This window comes from Ovis aries, chromosome 4 (genome assembly GCF_016772045.2).
Source record: "Ovis aries strain OAR_USU_Benz2616 breed Rambouillet chromosome 4, ARS-UI_Ramb_v3.0, whole genome shotgun sequence".
Taxonomy (NCBI): Eukaryota; Metazoa; Chordata; class Mammalia; order Artiodactyla; family Bovidae; genus Ovis; species Ovis aries.
The window spans coordinates 50,432,505-50,449,333 of record NC_056057.1 but is presented as its reverse complement, the minus strand read 5'-3'; the positions used below and the strand labels follow the sequence as shown (position 1 = coordinate 50,449,333).

The 16,829-nt window shown below is 44.4% G+C and overlaps 1 protein-coding gene across 2 annotated transcripts in view; it reads right to left on the bottom strand.

Annotated features, from left to right (window-relative positions):
* DLD (dihydrolipoamide dehydrogenase) overlaps positions 1 to 1,881 on the bottom strand; it is a 28,063-nt gene extending 26,182 nt beyond the window's left edge. For both annotated transcript variants that reach the window (XM_060414680.1, XM_004007853.6), the window contains exons 1-2: positions 1,756 to 1,881; positions 226 to 304 (exon numbers count right to left, since the gene is read on the bottom strand). In XM_060414680.1, the coding sequence (XP_060270663.1) occupies positions 226 to 304; positions 1,756 to 1,794 (118 nt within the window). In that variant the 5' untranslated portion in view covers positions 1,795 to 1,881. The remainder of the gene's footprint in view (positions 1 to 225; positions 305 to 1,755) is intronic.
* Positions 1,882 to 16,829: the final 14,948 nt, after the last annotated feature.

Sequence of the window (16,829 nt, the reverse complement as noted above, 5' to 3'; positions counted from 1 at the left end):
CAGACCCTTCTCACTGCTGGTTCCCTCTGCCTGAAATAACCTTCTCACACCCTCACTTTACTCAGGCCCTTGCACAGAAAAGGCCTGATACACTATCTAAAATAGTCTCCTTATCCCCAATTACCAGACTTCATTTTCAATCACTTCCCAAATTATTTCCCTGTTTCTTGTATACTGTTAAATATAAAGGAAATATGAGCAAAACCTGTTTTACTAAGTACTTACTTGGTTGATCTGCATAAGTTCTTAGTGGCACTACAGAAACTCCTTGGAGACCATGAGATATTCGACTGAAATGGCCTCTCTGAAAAATAGAAAGAAAATGATCTTATTATGTAAAATATGAATTCAAAACATAGAACTACTAAAGATCCATGAAATCAATGACGAGGCAAACGTATCGAGCAATGACTGCTAATGTATCTTCCGCTGACACACGGAGGTTACACAATAATTTCTGCTCTTTTGTAAAAACAATCAGCTTGCCACATGTTTTATTATAAATGTTCAACGTATCCTTTCATTTTTTTACCTAACTAAAACACGTTATTAAATGGTACTTAACGTTTTATTAAATTTTCAGAAGGCATGGCTTTTGGCGCCAGAGATCATTTTAATGGCATTAACTAAAGCGTTTAAAGTTCCAGCTTAAGTATTTGAATAATCTACATTATGACAATCCTTTTACATGTAATTATTGTTTCCTAAAATCAAAACTACCATGTACAATCTATGGGGATGTACCTGAACCATACAAAAGGAACAGAAAATTAGACAAGATACCTTAGGAAAATGCACCAAGTAATGTACTCAGATCCAAGAGCTACTAGTGTTACAAACTGCATCATAATCTCCACAACAATCTCTAAACATGGATGGCTACTATTTTCCTAAGAACAGTGAGGCACAAAGGAACAATTGCAAATAGCTCCTATCAAAGTAGGCAGTGAAAAATCCTACACATTCATCTAGGAACGCTGTTACTTCAAGGCAAGGCTTGCACCTGAGGTGAGGACAGCGGACCAAAGAACAGCAGAGCTGAGTTTTAGTCCCAGCTCTCATTAAACGTACTTCTAGCTTGTTACATTAACTTCGCGAAACATAGGCTACTCATCCTGAAACAAAGGAGTCTAACTTCTGTATTATTTTTAAGGTCTCGTTCAATACTGTATTCAGTCACAAACCCAAATATATACAATTTGGCTGTATTCGGTACATTGATGAGAAAGGAAGGCTATCTTGATAACCTGCTACAATTAAAAATACAAGCTCTAAGAGTGAGGTCAATGCACGCTCGCTTAAAGTTGCAAACACTAAAGGGACCTTTGAGGAATTCCTAGGGCCATGAGTTAGGGCTCAGTCTGAGTCTTTCAAACGGTGGCCCAAGCCTGTCTACTGCAAAAGGCCGCTAGGGCCGGAATTAGAACTACGAAAAAGTCAATCATAACGGGCAAGGGTGACTCCTACTTTCTCCGCCAGGGTGGAAGGGCCTATGCAGGACCCCCAGGCTCCAGGCCAGTCTTGGGAGGGGACTGTGTGTGATTGTTGGCCATCACACAACCGGCGGAGCTCTCCACGGCCCAGGCTTCTGCCTCCAAGCCGCCGCCCCTGCTGGGCGGGTTCAAGGGTGGAGTCGCAGGTGGTCCCGGCCTGGCCGCCGGTCTCTCCCACACCCACACTTAGGCCGCGTCCCGGATCCCGTCAGTGGGCCTCTCTGGGCCTGATTCAGCACGATCCCACCGAGTGGGCCCTCACCTTGACCAAGGAACAGTACACACGACTCCAGCTCTGCATCTTGCCGCTACACTTTCCTTTCTGCCAAGGCTTTCACCTCCGCTAAGCGTCTCCGCCGCCTCCCCAAGGTCTCCCCGCCCTGCGCATGCACGAGCGCGGCCTACGTCATCGGTCGGACGCCGCACGATTGGCCCGCGTGGTGCACGCCTGTCAGGCCCGGCGTCGTACACTGTCGTAAAGAGCGTAGTGCTTTGTGGCACCGGGGAATGCGAGGACGTTTTACCGGTATGGAAGTGTGCGGATTTGCGGTCTGATCTAGTACTTGAAAGGCAGGACAAATAAACAAAACTGTTGTTTCCTTAAAGCACGCTACGGAAAGTATCACTTCATGGGAAATAGATATGGAAAGTGTCAGACTTTATTTTGGGGGGCTCCAAAAATCACTACAGATGGTGATTGCAGCCATGAAATTAAAAGACGCTTACTCCTTGGAAGGAAAGTTATGACCAACCTAGATAGTATATTAAAAAGCAGAGACAGCACTTTGCCAACAAAGGTCCGTCTAGTCAAGGCTATGGTTTTTCCAGTGGTCATGTATGGATGTGAGAGCTGGACTGTGAAGAAGGCTGAGCGCTGAAGAATTGATGCTTTTGAATTGCAGTGTTGGAGAAGACTTGAGAGTCCCTTGGACTGCAAGGAGGTCCAAGCAGTCCATTCTGAAGGAGATCAGTCCTGGGTGTTCATTAGAAGGACTGATGCTGAAGCTGAAACTCCAATACTTTGGCCACCTCATGCGAAGAGTTGACTCATTGGAAAAGACCCTGATGCTGGGAGGGATTGGGGGCAGGAGAAGAAGGGGACGACAGAGGATGAGGTGGCTGGATGGCATCACCGACTCGATGGACATGAGTTTGGGTGAAGTCCGGGAGTTGGTGATGGACAGGGAGGCCTGGCGTGCTGCGATTCATGGGGTCGCAAAGAGTTAAACACGACTGAGCTACTGAACTGAACCAGTTCTTGACTGTGCTAGGCTGAGGAATCTCAGCACTTTCTGGGCATTATCTCACTTTATCCTTAAACTATATGAACGATTCCAAGTATTTACATTTCTTGGATGAGATCCTAAGATGTCAAATACCACCTCCAAAGTCTTACCAATGACAGATAACTGGAGCCCTGAGGTTAAATCCTTTAGGCTTATTTACTGCTTTATAATCTCTCCATCAGCTCAAAAACCATATTAGTGATGGAGTCACAGACTTTGGTATCACCAGCATCCTGCTCTAAGTAACTAAGCTAACTGGCAATATGTAGAAAACACATTATCTTCTGTCTCCTCAGCTAGTTAACACACCTCCCTGTTAGAGTAAATTAGAATGTGTGGGGTGGTGGGTGAAATTATAGGTTTTTATAAGAGATACTGAAAAACAGTGTCTTCAAAATTGATCACAGAGACTTCCCCCACAGTCTGTGTGCTTGTGCTTATCACTCAGTCATGTCTGACTCTTTGCAACCTGGTGGACTATAGCCCTCCAGGCTTCTCTGTCCATGGGGATTCTCCAGGCAAGAATACTAGTGTGGGTTGCTATGCCCTCCTCCAGGGGATCTTCCCAACCCAGGGATCGAACTCAGGTCTGCACTGCAGCCTGTTTGTTTACCATCTGAGCCATCAGGGAGGCCCTCCCCCGCACCCTAGTGGTTAATAATCTGCCTTCTGATGCCAGGGATGTAGGTCTGATCCCTGATGGGGGAATAGGTTAGCACATGCCAGAGCTGTGGGGCCAAAAAATAAACAAAAATTGAGCACAGAGGTACAAAGTCTGATCTTTGCTTTGTAATAACTTTTTAGCATGGATATAACTTAATTCTACATTTCTTGAGTTTACTACCCAGGCACTGTGGATTTAAATACTACTTAGAAATTGACTGAGAATTCCATGGCAGTCCAGTGGTTATGACTCCACACTCTTAACTGCCAAGGGTCAGGGTGTGATCCTTGGGCAGAGAACATTATCCCATAAGCCTTGTGGCACAGCCAGAAAAAGAAAAAGAAATTACTCCTTGCCTAGCTAAGCTGTTTTGGGAGAGAAGATACTAATGATATTTAGTGTTTGTTTTTAGAGACTGCCACTTCGCAGTCAATGTCCATTTTCCCTGTTCTTTCCTCTGTACATGAGCATTTTGGCCATCTTAACCATTTTCATGCATTTAGCACCCACCTACATACACTGAAGGAACCAACTTAGCAACTAAACAACAATGTACACTGATAACTGCTAGATCCTTAGCTCTTGTCTCTACATCTCTCCTGGTCTCCAATTCCATATTTTCAATTCTCTACTGAACATGTCCAAGTGGGTGATTCTATATTTAATATCTAAAATATTAAATACATATTAGCTTCCTTACCAGAGAAGGCAATGGCACCCCACTCCACCACTCTTGCCTGGAAAATCCCATGGACGGAGGAGCCTGGTGGGCTGCAGTCCATGCGGTCGCAGAGTGGGACACAACTGAGCAACTCCCCTTTCACTTTTCACTTTCATGCATTGGAGAAGGAAATGGCAACCCACTCCAGTGTTCTTTCCTGGAGAATTCCAGGGACAGGGGAGCCTGGTGGGCTGCCGTCTCTGGAGTTGCACAGAGTCGGACATGACTGAAGTGACTAGCAGCAGCAGCAGCTTCCGTATGATTCATGATACCTCCAATCATCCATAATGAAAAATATTATAGCCATTCTCAACTCTTCCCTTTATCCCAATATCTAATTAGTCACTGTTGTAGTTGACTACAGCTAGAAGCAGACCTGGAGATAAGCATTTGAGTACAGCAAGTGTGTTGAAGAGATTATCCAAGAAAACATCAGTAGGGGATGGAAAAGAGATGGAAGTGATTTCAGTTACGTTAGTGAGATTGTTGGATGGCATCACGCACTCAATGGACATGAATTTGAGCAAACTCCAGGAGATAGGAAAGGACAGGGAAGCTTGGCATGCTGCAGTCCGTGGGGTGGCAAACAGTATGACACGACTGAGCGACTGAACAACAACAATGAGTAGATTACACATGTGGGCAGTTGGGTCTCAGACATGTTGGAGACCTCTGGAGAGCAGCATAGAACACGCTTCAGAGTTGTTCTACCCAAAATATATCCATCAACTTCCATCAGGCTTTGGTTGAGGACTGCTCCCAGGGATTTTTAACTACATGGCACATCTGGCCTGCCCTGTAAGTGGGCTGTGTGAGCACTAACAGAGAAATCTCTCAGGCAAAACATCCCTGGTGCTTCCAAAAAGGCAGCTTTGGGTGAGCATGAAAAGAAAAAGTGAATACTAAAAGTATCCAGGTGAGACACTAATGAGGTTGGCTCTAATCACCAAGTTCAATCAATTCTGAATGTGGGGAGAAGAGTGAAGGGAGTACCAATATAGACTCCAGACTTTTACCTTAGATAGTAAGGTGTTTAGTAAAACCAGTACAGAAATAAAAGGAAGTACAGCTCTGGGGAGAAACTGGAGACAGATGGCTCCCCTAAGAAAAACAAATATCGTATATCAATGCATAAATGTGGAATTTAGAAGGATAGTACAAATGAACCTATTTGTAGAGCAGGAATAGAGACACAGATGTAGAGAACAGACACAGGAACACAGCACTGGAAGGGGAGGGTGGGACAAATTGGGAGGTTAGGACTGATGTATATACAGGCTTCCCTGGTGGCTTAGGCAGCAAAGAATCTGCCTGCAAAGTGGGAGACCTGGGTTCAATCCCTGGGTCAGGAAGATCCCCCGAAGAAGGGAATGGCTACCCACTCCAGTATTCTTGCCTGGAGAATTTCATGGACAGAGGAGCCTGGCAAGCTGAAGTCCATGGGGTTGCAATGACTTGGACATGAAAAGTCGGGAAGTCTGAAGTGAAGTCACTCAGTCGTGTCTGACTCTTTGTGACCCCGTGGACTGTAGCCTATCAGGCTTCTCCGTCCATGGGACTCTCCAGTAAAGAATGCTGGAGTAGGTTACCATTTCCTTTTCCAGGGGATCTTCCCGACCCAGAGATCGAACCTGGGTCTCCTGCATTGGAGGCAGACGCTTTAACCTCTGAGCCACCAGGGAAGCCGACTAACCCTAACATACTACATGTGTAAAACAGATAACAAGTGGGAACCTGTTGTTTAGCACAGGAAGCTCAGCTCAGTACTCTGTGATGACCTAGATGAGCAGGGCAGGGGGTGGGATGGGAGGGAGGTTTTAAAGGAAGGGAATATATGTATACATATAGCTAATTCACTTCATTGTACAGCAGAAAGTAAAGCACAGTTGTAAAGCAACTATACTCCAGTTTTTTAAAAAAGTGATGCTTGACCTAAAATCCAAACCATTCGAAGGAGTGCTCCAGGCTGTAAGCATTATCACCATACCCATTTTACACATGGGAAGGAATGTGGTGAGGAGAACCGGAATAACAATCAGGGGACCAAAGTTCTAAACCTGAATGCTCTTCTCTTTCTGTGTAACCTAGCGTAAGTCATGTCTTGGGAACTTGGTTGTCTAGATTTTCAAATGAGAGGCTACAAGCTCCTTTCCAGATGTAAAGCTATTCCAGTGAGTTGCAAAGAGTTTGCTTCCAGAGAACCACAGAACAGTCACATCTGTAACAGAAGTTTGTTACTTTGGGGACTGTTGTCTAGCAGAACACTCATTCCACGTTTGAGGGATCTAGCACAGTGTGAGATCACGTGGCACTAGGAGGCCCACGTGGCCAGCCCTGGCTCTTCTGAGCCCCATGGGTAGAATGGGCACAGAACCTAAGCCAAGCAGACGCTCCCACCAGGACCACCATCAAAAGGGGTGGCACAAAGAAACTGCGAGCTTAGAATCCGTCCCACTGGCCGCTGCTGCGCCTCCTGCATCAGTGGCCAGTGGGGACAGTGGTGTGCTCCATTCAGACCCTTCCAGTGGAAAGTCTCAGCTGGGGCCACCTAGCTTCTTGCCAGCTTCTCAAAACCACATTGGTTATTTCACTATCATATAACCTGCCAATAATTTATTTTTCCCAAAAGTGAACCAGAGATTATTTCACAGAGGTTACTTTCAATCCAGAAAGTTGGGTGCACCACACAACTTAAACGAACCTAGGAATCTTATAATATTACAAGAAAGGTATCATAAACCCAATTTTTTACTTAAGGAAAGGAAACTAGCTCAGAGAGCTTAAATACTATACCTAAGATCAAGCAATCAATCAGCAGTAAACCACAGTGAGTCCCTACCCTTCGCACAGTTCTGTACTACATCTGTTCATGGTGGACACAGCACTAACCAGGAAGGAAGGGAGTTCCTTGGCTCTTTCTTTTTACCACCTCATTCTCTTGCAGGGAACACCTCACCTCTGATGTTGGCTGGCCTCAATTGTTTGCTGGGGTTGAATGTCCCCATCTGTTAGAACACAATGCTTCCCTCATAGCTCAGTTGGTAAATCATCTGCCTGCAATGCAGGAGACCTGGGTTCGATTCCTGGGTCTGGAAGATCCCCTGGAGAAAGAAATGGCAATCCACTCCAGTATTCTTGCCTGGAGAATCCCATGGACAGAGGAGTCTGACAGGCTACGTCCACAGGATCGCAAGAGCTGGACACGACTTAGCGACTAAACCACCAAACTGCCTATAGAGCCCTTTCGCCTGGGTATTTTGTGGATTTACTGTAGCCAAAATTCGGCCTATGTGCACAGTATCGAATTGAATCACAGAGACAGAGTTTGGGGGAACCCATTCCAGTGTTCTTGCCTGGAGAATCCCAGGGACGGGGGAGCCTGGTGGACTGCTGTCTATGGGGTCGCACAGAGTCGGACACGACTGAAGTGACTTAGCAGCAGCAGCAAAGAATAGCTTTATTGCTTTGCCAGGCAAGGGGGCCACAGCAGGACAATGCCCTCAAAAGTGTGTGTCCCATCTGAAGGGGGAAGTGAAGAGTTTCATGGTAATGGTTCACAGAGCTCTTGGACATTCTTCTGACTGGTTAGTGGTGAGATACTTGGGAGGCAGCGTTATCAACATGTAGATCTTTGGTCTGGGGTTGACGTACTTCTGGGCAGCATGCAGTTACCTTCTTTTATCCAGTAGGGGTTTGAGTATCTGCAGAAGAGCTTAAAAATAATGTTTTGTGTATTGCTTGAGGTGGGGGTGGGGGGTTCCCTGGTGGCTCAGTGGTTAAAAATGCGCCTGCCAATGCAGGAAATGCAGGTTCAAGCCCTGGGTCAGGAAGATTCTCTGGAGAAGGAAATAGCAACCCACATCAGTATTCATGCCTGGGAAATTCCCAGGACAGAGGAGCTTGGAGGACTACAGACCAAGAGTCTGACATGACTTAATGACTAAAGACTAAAGACCAACAGCCCCTTGAGGGGGAACCAGGACCCTGTCCCCTTGCTCACTATTGTTTCCTGACTGCTCCTCCCTTGTCTCCATCGTTATCATTCACTCTGAGATACCCTTTGAAAAAGAAGGAAACTCCAGAAAAGAAATGTATGTGTTGGGGTAGAAATGACAGGATATACCATCCTCTGCTTCAAAATGACTCTAAATACAAAGGTATTATAGGTCACTGATGTGCAGAGTCAATAAATCGACAGTTACCAAATGGTCTTTGTTGAAATATTGTGCAGGATATTGAAAGGAATGCAAAAATGTTGTCAGCAAATCTCTGATCTCCGAAGCTATTTAATCGAGGAAATAAGGCATTTCCTACAAGCAGTGAAGAATATGTGGCAACAGGCCAGCTCAGGCTGGGCCCTCTGTTCATACTTTTCCACCCCAACCGCAATTAGTCAGACTCACACCCTTGCCTCCTCTGAGTCTTCCATCAAAAGTCGCTTTCTCAACTAAAACTAAAATTACCATATGATCCAGCAATTCCACTTCAGGATTTACATCCAGACGAAAGTATAGTTCTAAAAGATACATGTACCCCAATGTTCATAGCAGCATTACTTACAATAGCCAAAACATAATGTCCATTGACAGATAAGAGGATAAAGAAGATGTCAGTTCAGTCGCTCAGCCATGTCCAACTCTTTGTGACCCCATGGACTGCAGCATGCCAGGCCTCCCTGTCTATCACCAACTCCCGGACTTTACTCAGACTCATGCCCATTGAGTTGGTGATGCCATCCAACAATCTCACCCTCTGTCGTCCCCTTCTCCCGCCTTCAATCTTTCCCAGCATCAGGGTCTTTTCAAATGAGCCAGCTCTTCACAACAGCTGGCCAAAGTATCGGAGTTTCAGCTTCAACATCAGTCCTTCCAATGAGTATTCAGGAATGATTTCCTTTAGGATGGACTGGTTGGATATCCTTGCAGTTCAAGGGACTCTCAAGAGTCTTCTCCAACACCACAGTTCAAAAGCATCAATTCTTCGGCATTCAGCTTTCTTTATAGTCCAACTCTCACATCCATACAAGACTACTGGAAAAACCATAACCTTGACTAGATGGACCTTTGCTGGCAAAGTAATGTCTCTGCTTTTTAACATGCTGTCTAGGTTGGTCATAACTTTTTCTCCCAAGGAGTATGTGTCTTTTAATTTCATGGCTGCAGTCACCATCTGCAGTGATTTTGGAGCCCAAAACATAAGGTCTGACACTGTTTCCACTGTTTCTTGGTCTGCCACAGGGGCAGGGGCTCTGGGTGCAGCAGACTTGGGTTGGCATAAGCCCTCTTGGAGGAGGTTGCCATTAATCCCACCATTGACCTGCCAGAACTTAGTAGGACTGGGGAAATAGACTCTTGCAGGGCACAACAGAACCTTGTGCACCAGGTCCCAGGAGAAAGGAGCAGTGACCCCACAGGAGACTGACCCAGGCTTGCCTGTGGGTGTCCAGGAGTCTCCAGTGGAGGCGTGGGTCGGCGGTGGCCTGCTGCAGGGCTGGGGCACTGAGTGCAGCAGTGCATGCATGGGACCTTTTGAAGAAGGTCACCATTATCTTCATTTCCTCCACCATAGTTCTGCCCCCGGGTAAACAGCAGGGAGGAAACACAGCTCCACCCATCAACAGAAAATTGGATTAAAGATTTACTGAGTGTGGCCCCACCATCAGAACAAGATCTGCTTTCCCCCTTTGTCAGTCTCTCCCATCAGGAAGCTTCCATAAACCTCTTATCCTTCGCCATCAGAGGGCAGACAGACTGAAAACCATAGTCACAGAAAACTAACCAATCTAACCACATGGACCTTGTCTAGCTCAATGAAACTATGAGTCATGCTGTGTAGGGCCACCCAAGATGGACAGATCATCGTGGAGAGTTCTGACAAAATGTGGTCCACTGGAGAAGGGAATGGCAAACCACTTCAGTATTCTTGCCTTGAGAATGTTATGCCCAAGTCACGAAATCTCCCAATGACCACCAGGGAGCCAATATCCGATGCAAAAGCAAGAGAGTCTTTATTACCAAACTCGAGCTGGGGATCCCACCATTACCAACGCAGCGGCTATAGGGAGGAGCCCCAGGTTTTGGATTACATTGCTTATATAGGGAGTATTCATGAAAAAAAGAATTTCTAGGTAAGGGGACATCTGATTGGTCACTTTCTTTCGAAGGGTTGTGTGTTGGTTTTTGATTGGTCCCTATTACCTAGGTAGACCACAAGATCCTGAACGTTAAGTCAGGAGATTCTGGTCTGGGGTCCAATTGGCTCGTGGGTGGTGGAGTGAGGTCAGGGGATTTCCAAAGGCTCTTTTCCCAGAACCTTACAAAATGGAGTTTTTCTGTTAACAAAAACTTAGCTTAGATTCTTCAGAGAACCCCATCAACGGCATGAAAAGTAGATATAATGAAATATTCAGTTCAGTTCAGTTCAGTTGCTCAATCATGTCTGTCTGTTTGCGACCCCATGAATTGCAGCACGCCAGGCCTCCCTGTCCATCACCAATTCCCAGAGTTCACCCAGACTTGCGTCCATCAAGTCAGTGATGCCATCCAGCCATCTCATCCTCTGTCGTCCCCTTCTCCTCCTGCCCCCAATCCCTCCCAGCATCAGAGTCTCTTCCAATGAGTCAACTCTTCGCATGAGGTGGCCAAAGTACTGGAGCTTCAGCCTTAGCATCATTCCTTCCAAAGAAATCCCAGGGCTGCTCTCCTTCAGAATGGACTGGTTGGATCTGCTTGTAGTCCAAGGGACTCTCAAGAGTCTTCTCCAACACCACAGTTCAAAAGCATCAATTCTTCGGCACTCAGCCTTCTTCACAGTCCAACTCTCACATCCATACATGACCACTGGAAAAACCATAGCCTTGATTAGACGGACCTTAGTCGGCAAAGTAATGTCTCTGCTTTTGAATATACTATCTAGGTTGGTCATATTACTCATCCATAAAAAAGAATAAGATGATGCCATCTGCAGCAATGTCAACTACAAATTGGGCTTCCCTGATAGCTCAGTTGGTAAAGAAACCACCTGTGTTGCAGGAAACCTGGGTTTGATCCCTGGGTTGGGAAGATCCCTTGGAGAAGGGAAAGGCTACCCACTCCAGTATTCTGGCCTGGAAAATTCCATGGGCTGTATAGTCTGTAGGGTAGCAAAGAGTCAGACATGACTGAGTGACTTGCACTTCACTTCACTTCAACTACAAATTGGCATTTGCCAAGAGCATTGCCAATAACTGAGCAACAAGGGCATTTGCCAGCTCCCTTTGCAGGGACTGGGCTTCCCTGGTAGCTCAGCTGGTAAAGAATCTGCCTGCAATGTGGGATACCTGGGTTCCATCCCTGGGTTGGGGAGATCCCCTGGAGAAGGGAACAGCTACCTACTCCAGTATTCTGGCCTAGGGAATTCCATGGACTGTATACAGAATTCCAGGGAGCTGAAGCTCCAACACTTTGACCACCTGATGCAAAGAGCTGACTCAATGGAAAAGAGCCTGATGCTGGGAAAGATTGAAGGCAGGAGGAGAAGGGGACAACAGAGGATGAGATGGTTGGATGGCATCACCGACTCAATGGAGATGAGTTTAAGCAAACTCCAGGAGTTGGTGATAGACAGGGAAGCCTAGTGTGCTGCCGTCCATGGGGTCACAAAGAGTCAGACAGGACTGAGTGACTGGACTGAACTGATCTTCCGTGGGGTCGCAGAGTCAGACACTGACTAAGTGACTTTCACTTCACTTCACTTCTACAGAGACTGAACCCTGTGCTGCTGCAGCTGTTGACTTTCAACACCCGCTAAGGGAGTTCAGGGTGGAGTGAGGCACGCTGTGCTCCAGGGGATCTAGTGAAGCGTGTCTTTAGATAGTTAGGTATTTTCAGGAACTGAGTTCATGATCCCAATCCCTGTATCTCTTCATATCTAAAAAAGCAATAAATACCTTCATGATGACATCAGCTCATGGACAGGGAAGCCTGGAGTGCTGTAGTCTGTGGGGTCACAAAGAGTTGGACACAAGTAAGTGACTCAACAACAACGAGCTTTAATATATAGAATGGATATACAACAAGGTACTGCTACATAGCATGTGCGTGCATGCTAAATTGCTTCAGTTGTGTCCAACTCTTTGCAACCCAGTGAACTGTAGCCCACCAGGCTCCTCTTTCCATGGGGATTTCCCAGGCAAGAATACTGGAGTGCGTTGCCAGGCCTTCCTCTAGGGGATCTTCCTGACCCAGGGACTGAACCCGCATCTCCTGCATTGCAGGCAGATTCTTTACCACTAAGCCAGTGAGGAAGGACAGGGAGCTTTTTTCAATATCCTAGGATGAACCAAAATGGAAAAGAATATTCTAAAAAAGAATGCACATATATATGTATGTGTGTGAATAATCTTGCTGTACAGCAGAAATTAACAACATTGCAAATTAACTAAATTTCAATTTAAAAAAAATAAAGTCATGTTCTCAGTGAGGCTTGTCCTGACCCTAATAAACACCATCCAGGCCCTTCATTCTCACTCTCCCTGATTCCACGTTATTTTTGTCCACAGCACTTACCGTCTTCTAACATGTGCTAAAATTCCTCTGTTGTGTATATTTTATAAAGTTTTCTGCTGCCAGAATCTAAGCTCCATGAGGGCTGATTTCTGCTTTGTTCACTGATGGTTCCCAAAAGCCTAGAAGAGTGTCTTGCACATAGCAGACACTCCAAAAAGGAAAAACAAAAAACTGTTGAATCTGAGAAATGGAATATTTCCTGCCATATCAATAAACAAGGAAGTCACAGTCATCCGTGATTACAGCCCTTCGGTGTGAGCCATGAGTCCTGAGGGTTCACAGGAAGGCAAAGAATACCTGACATTTAGCAACCATCAGACTACAGCCACTCCCTACAGTGAGCCCCAAGGAAGCTCAGGATTTGAAAAACACAGACACAGCCCCCAGATGGCAGAGGTGCATATCCAAGGAATGAGTTCAGTGAGCCCAGACTCTTGCATCTTCCCACATGTAGAAAAGGGCTAGCTAAATTCCTTACCTTGGGTCATCTGGTTTTCTTTAATTAACAACAATCTTTCAGTGTTTAGACTGCCTGCCTTTTGGTGCAAAATTTCTATATAACCTGGCTCCTCCTCTTGCCTCCTCCAGAGCAGTTCTCTCAAGGTTACTTGAGATGCTATCTCCCAGACTTGAAGTCTCAAAAATAATAAAATGTATTATAAAATGTAACCTAATAAATGTAACCTAGTAAAATGTAACCCTAAACTTTTAGGTTGCTTGCACTTTATTCAGTGGACAAATCTATGAAAGTAGACAGAAAAGATAGCAGATGCTGCAGGAATATTAATGGAGAGAGGTTATGATGAACTGGGGACCTGAGGGAAATCTTTAGGCAAAAAAACCCACAACTATTTACATTAGTGTTTTCCCTGTGCTTCCCATCAGAGGGTTCAATTTTGGGGAGCTAAGATCCCACAAATCACACAACACAGTCAAAACAAAAATAATAAATTGATCTTTGAAAAGTGGATAGGATTTTAACAGAGAAGAGTAAAAAAAAAAGGGGGAATGTCATTTCTGGGTCATGAAGACTTCTAGGCAAAGAGGATTAAAGGACAAAAAAGCATAATCGTTTACAGTGCGCTAGAGGGAAAAAGGTATAGACTTTGTAGTCACCAACTCTCCTTTGGCAATTCATTTGCTTAAGTCCTTGGAGAAACTGGCTAATCTCTCTAAATCTTTTCCTCATTTGTAAAGTGAAGAGAATGATACACTGTGTAAAGGATTTTTAAAAACTTAAATAATGCACCTGGCACATAGTCATTCCTTAGAAGAACAAATTATTACACTGCTCTAACACACTGACAGTTATCAAACATACAGTTGAATTCACTTTCACAATAATACAATTTGAGTCACTTGACCTGAGTCTCTACAGGTATGCCATTGAATCTTCCATAAAATGGGTTAGGGTGGTGCTCAAGCGGTGTGGTGGAGAAGGGAATGGCACCCACTCCAGTACTCTTGCCTGGAGAATCCCATGGGTAGAGGAACCTAGTGGGCTACAGTCCATGGGGTTGCAAAGTCAGACATGATTGACCACCTGTGCACAATAGTGTGGAAAATTCCTTCTCTCAGGCACGCAGTAGCCATGGTCTATAGAGTGACCCTGTGTTAGAATCATCAGTTTGGATGACAAAAAAGAAATTCCTGCTCAGTGAAATGCAATCATTTGTCTGAGTGAGCAAATCTATGAACTGAAAATGGCACCATGCATACATAGGACTTCTAAGTCCAGGTCTATTACTCTTTTCAATAAATTCTCTATTTCTAACCATTTTTATGGATTTGAGCCACACAATTATATTGCTGATCCATTCAATCAATGACAAACCCCCGATGTTTCTGAAATCTGTCGTTGCAGAGACTTCATTTGATATTTCTGTCTCTCATCGAGAGACTAAGGCAAGAAGAACTGAACTGCTGGAGTGTTCCTCTCCAAGCCATTTTCTGCAGCTTATTGAAGATGTCCTCTACATGGTTTTTTCTTGAAGAAGTTGAACCTCTGCCTGTAGAAACAGTACTTAAGGGGAACTGAACTGGAAATACCCTTTACTTGAAATACCCTTTACTTCACTCCACATGTTTATGTAATGATGTTTCCAGTTTAAAAAAAAATGTATACTAGCCATTGAGAAATTGATAGAAAAATAAGATAAATGACCAAAAGCACTTAAAGATATGTGAATAAATACACAGTGAAGGGAAAGGGTTGTTGCCATATGCAGGGATTAACAGAGCAAGAAATACTGTGGGAGAAAATAGTGGGAGAGCACCAGGAAATCACTTCAGCAGAGAACACCTGGATCCACTTCTGAGAGTGACAGGGTATGAAGGGGGACATAGGACAGCTCAGCACACAAACTTGATAAAATGGGCTTAGATGAAGAGTTGAGAGAGGGGTGATTACTGGAGAAATACAGTGATACCTAGGTTAAGCATTTACTCTGAGTTACTGTGCTTAAGAATATAATCATTGTCTGTGCAAAATGGGCATTTCTTTGTTACTGTCTACAGGCTAAGAAAGATATGTTTAAAAAAAATTTTTAACAGAATCAACAAAAAAAGATATTCAAAAGATACTCCAGAATTCACATTTCTGCATCTCTTAAAGAACTGCCAATTTCTATCGGCTGAAGGTATTATACTTTATTTTTTTTCTGCAAAATGAATCTTAGTTGTTAGACTGAAACATGTTTGTATCTAAGATATTTTAAACAAAAATATTTATCTTTTAATATTTTCCTTCAAATGAAGAGTATGTGTTTTCTGGAGGTATGCACTGTTGATCCTTTAAGAATCTTTCCCCCCCTTTTTTTTTTCAGATTCCTCTTTTTAAATAGAATTTAAAAACCACCAAGAATAAACCAATAACAAATCTCTCCTAAATAAGCCTAACTTCTATGCCCTCATACTAACTAATGATGAATGCAAAAAGTATGTTTAATCCACATGCTAACCAAAATTCACTACCCTGTAGGGAGAACCTTCTCAGAAGCAATTTATCCAAAGTATGAAGAATTAAGGGGAAAAAAAGATACTTGCCCTTAGGTGTTTCTTCCGGCACAACCAACTCTCATTGACAAGCCACAAACAGGACTTTCACTAGGCTTTCACTAGGTCTGAGTTTCACAAACCAGGACTTTTACTAGGCTCTGGTGCCACAATACCCAGAGGATGATGGGAAGGAAGAAATCCTGCCACCTTGTGACCATTTATTTTTCATAACAAGAACTGTTAAACCTATCGATGTGGGAGCTTATAACTTACAAGGCCTGCAAGGCTGTAAATGACTCCTGCCCTGAAAAATTTGCCTGAAGTCCCTTATCAAAGAAGAGTGCAAAATAGGGCAGGGTTTCAAGAAGCAAATTTTAATATGTATATTTAATTCAATGGCACCCCACTCCAGTACTCTTGCCTGGAAAATCCCATGGATGGAGGAGCCTGGTGGGCTGCAGTTCATGGGGTCGCTAAGAGTCGGACACGACTGAGCGACTTCACTTTCACTTTTCACTTTCATGCACTGGAGAAGGAAATGGCAACCCACTCCAGTGTTCTTGACTGGAGAATCCCAGGGACGGGGGAGCTTGGTGGGCTGCCGTCTATGGGGTTGCACAGAGTCAGACACGACTGAAGTGACTTAGCAGCAGCATATTTAATGCACACTGTAATTTTAAAAGGACAAAAACAGACAAAAGCTTATAAATAGATCCTCTTTAGATATAACATGAGAGTACCTGAAGAACAATGGACAGAGGCCCATAATATTGTACAGAAGGCAGCGAACAAAGCCATCATAAAGAAAAAGAAATGCAAGAAGGCCAGGTGGTTGTCTGAGGAGCCTTACAAATAGTGGAGGAAAGAAAAGAAGTGAGAAGCAAGGCAGAAAGGGAAAGGTATACCTCATTAAAGGCAGAGTTTCAGAGAATCATAAGGAGATAAAAGAGGCTTTGTTCAATGAAAAATGCAACCAAATAGAGAAAAAACAACAGAAAGGGTAAGACTAGAGATTTCTTCAAGAAAATTGGAAATATCAAAGGAATGTTTCATCTAGAAATGGGCACAATAAAGACAGAAATGGTAAAGACCTAGTAGAAGCAGAGGAGATCAAGAAGAGCT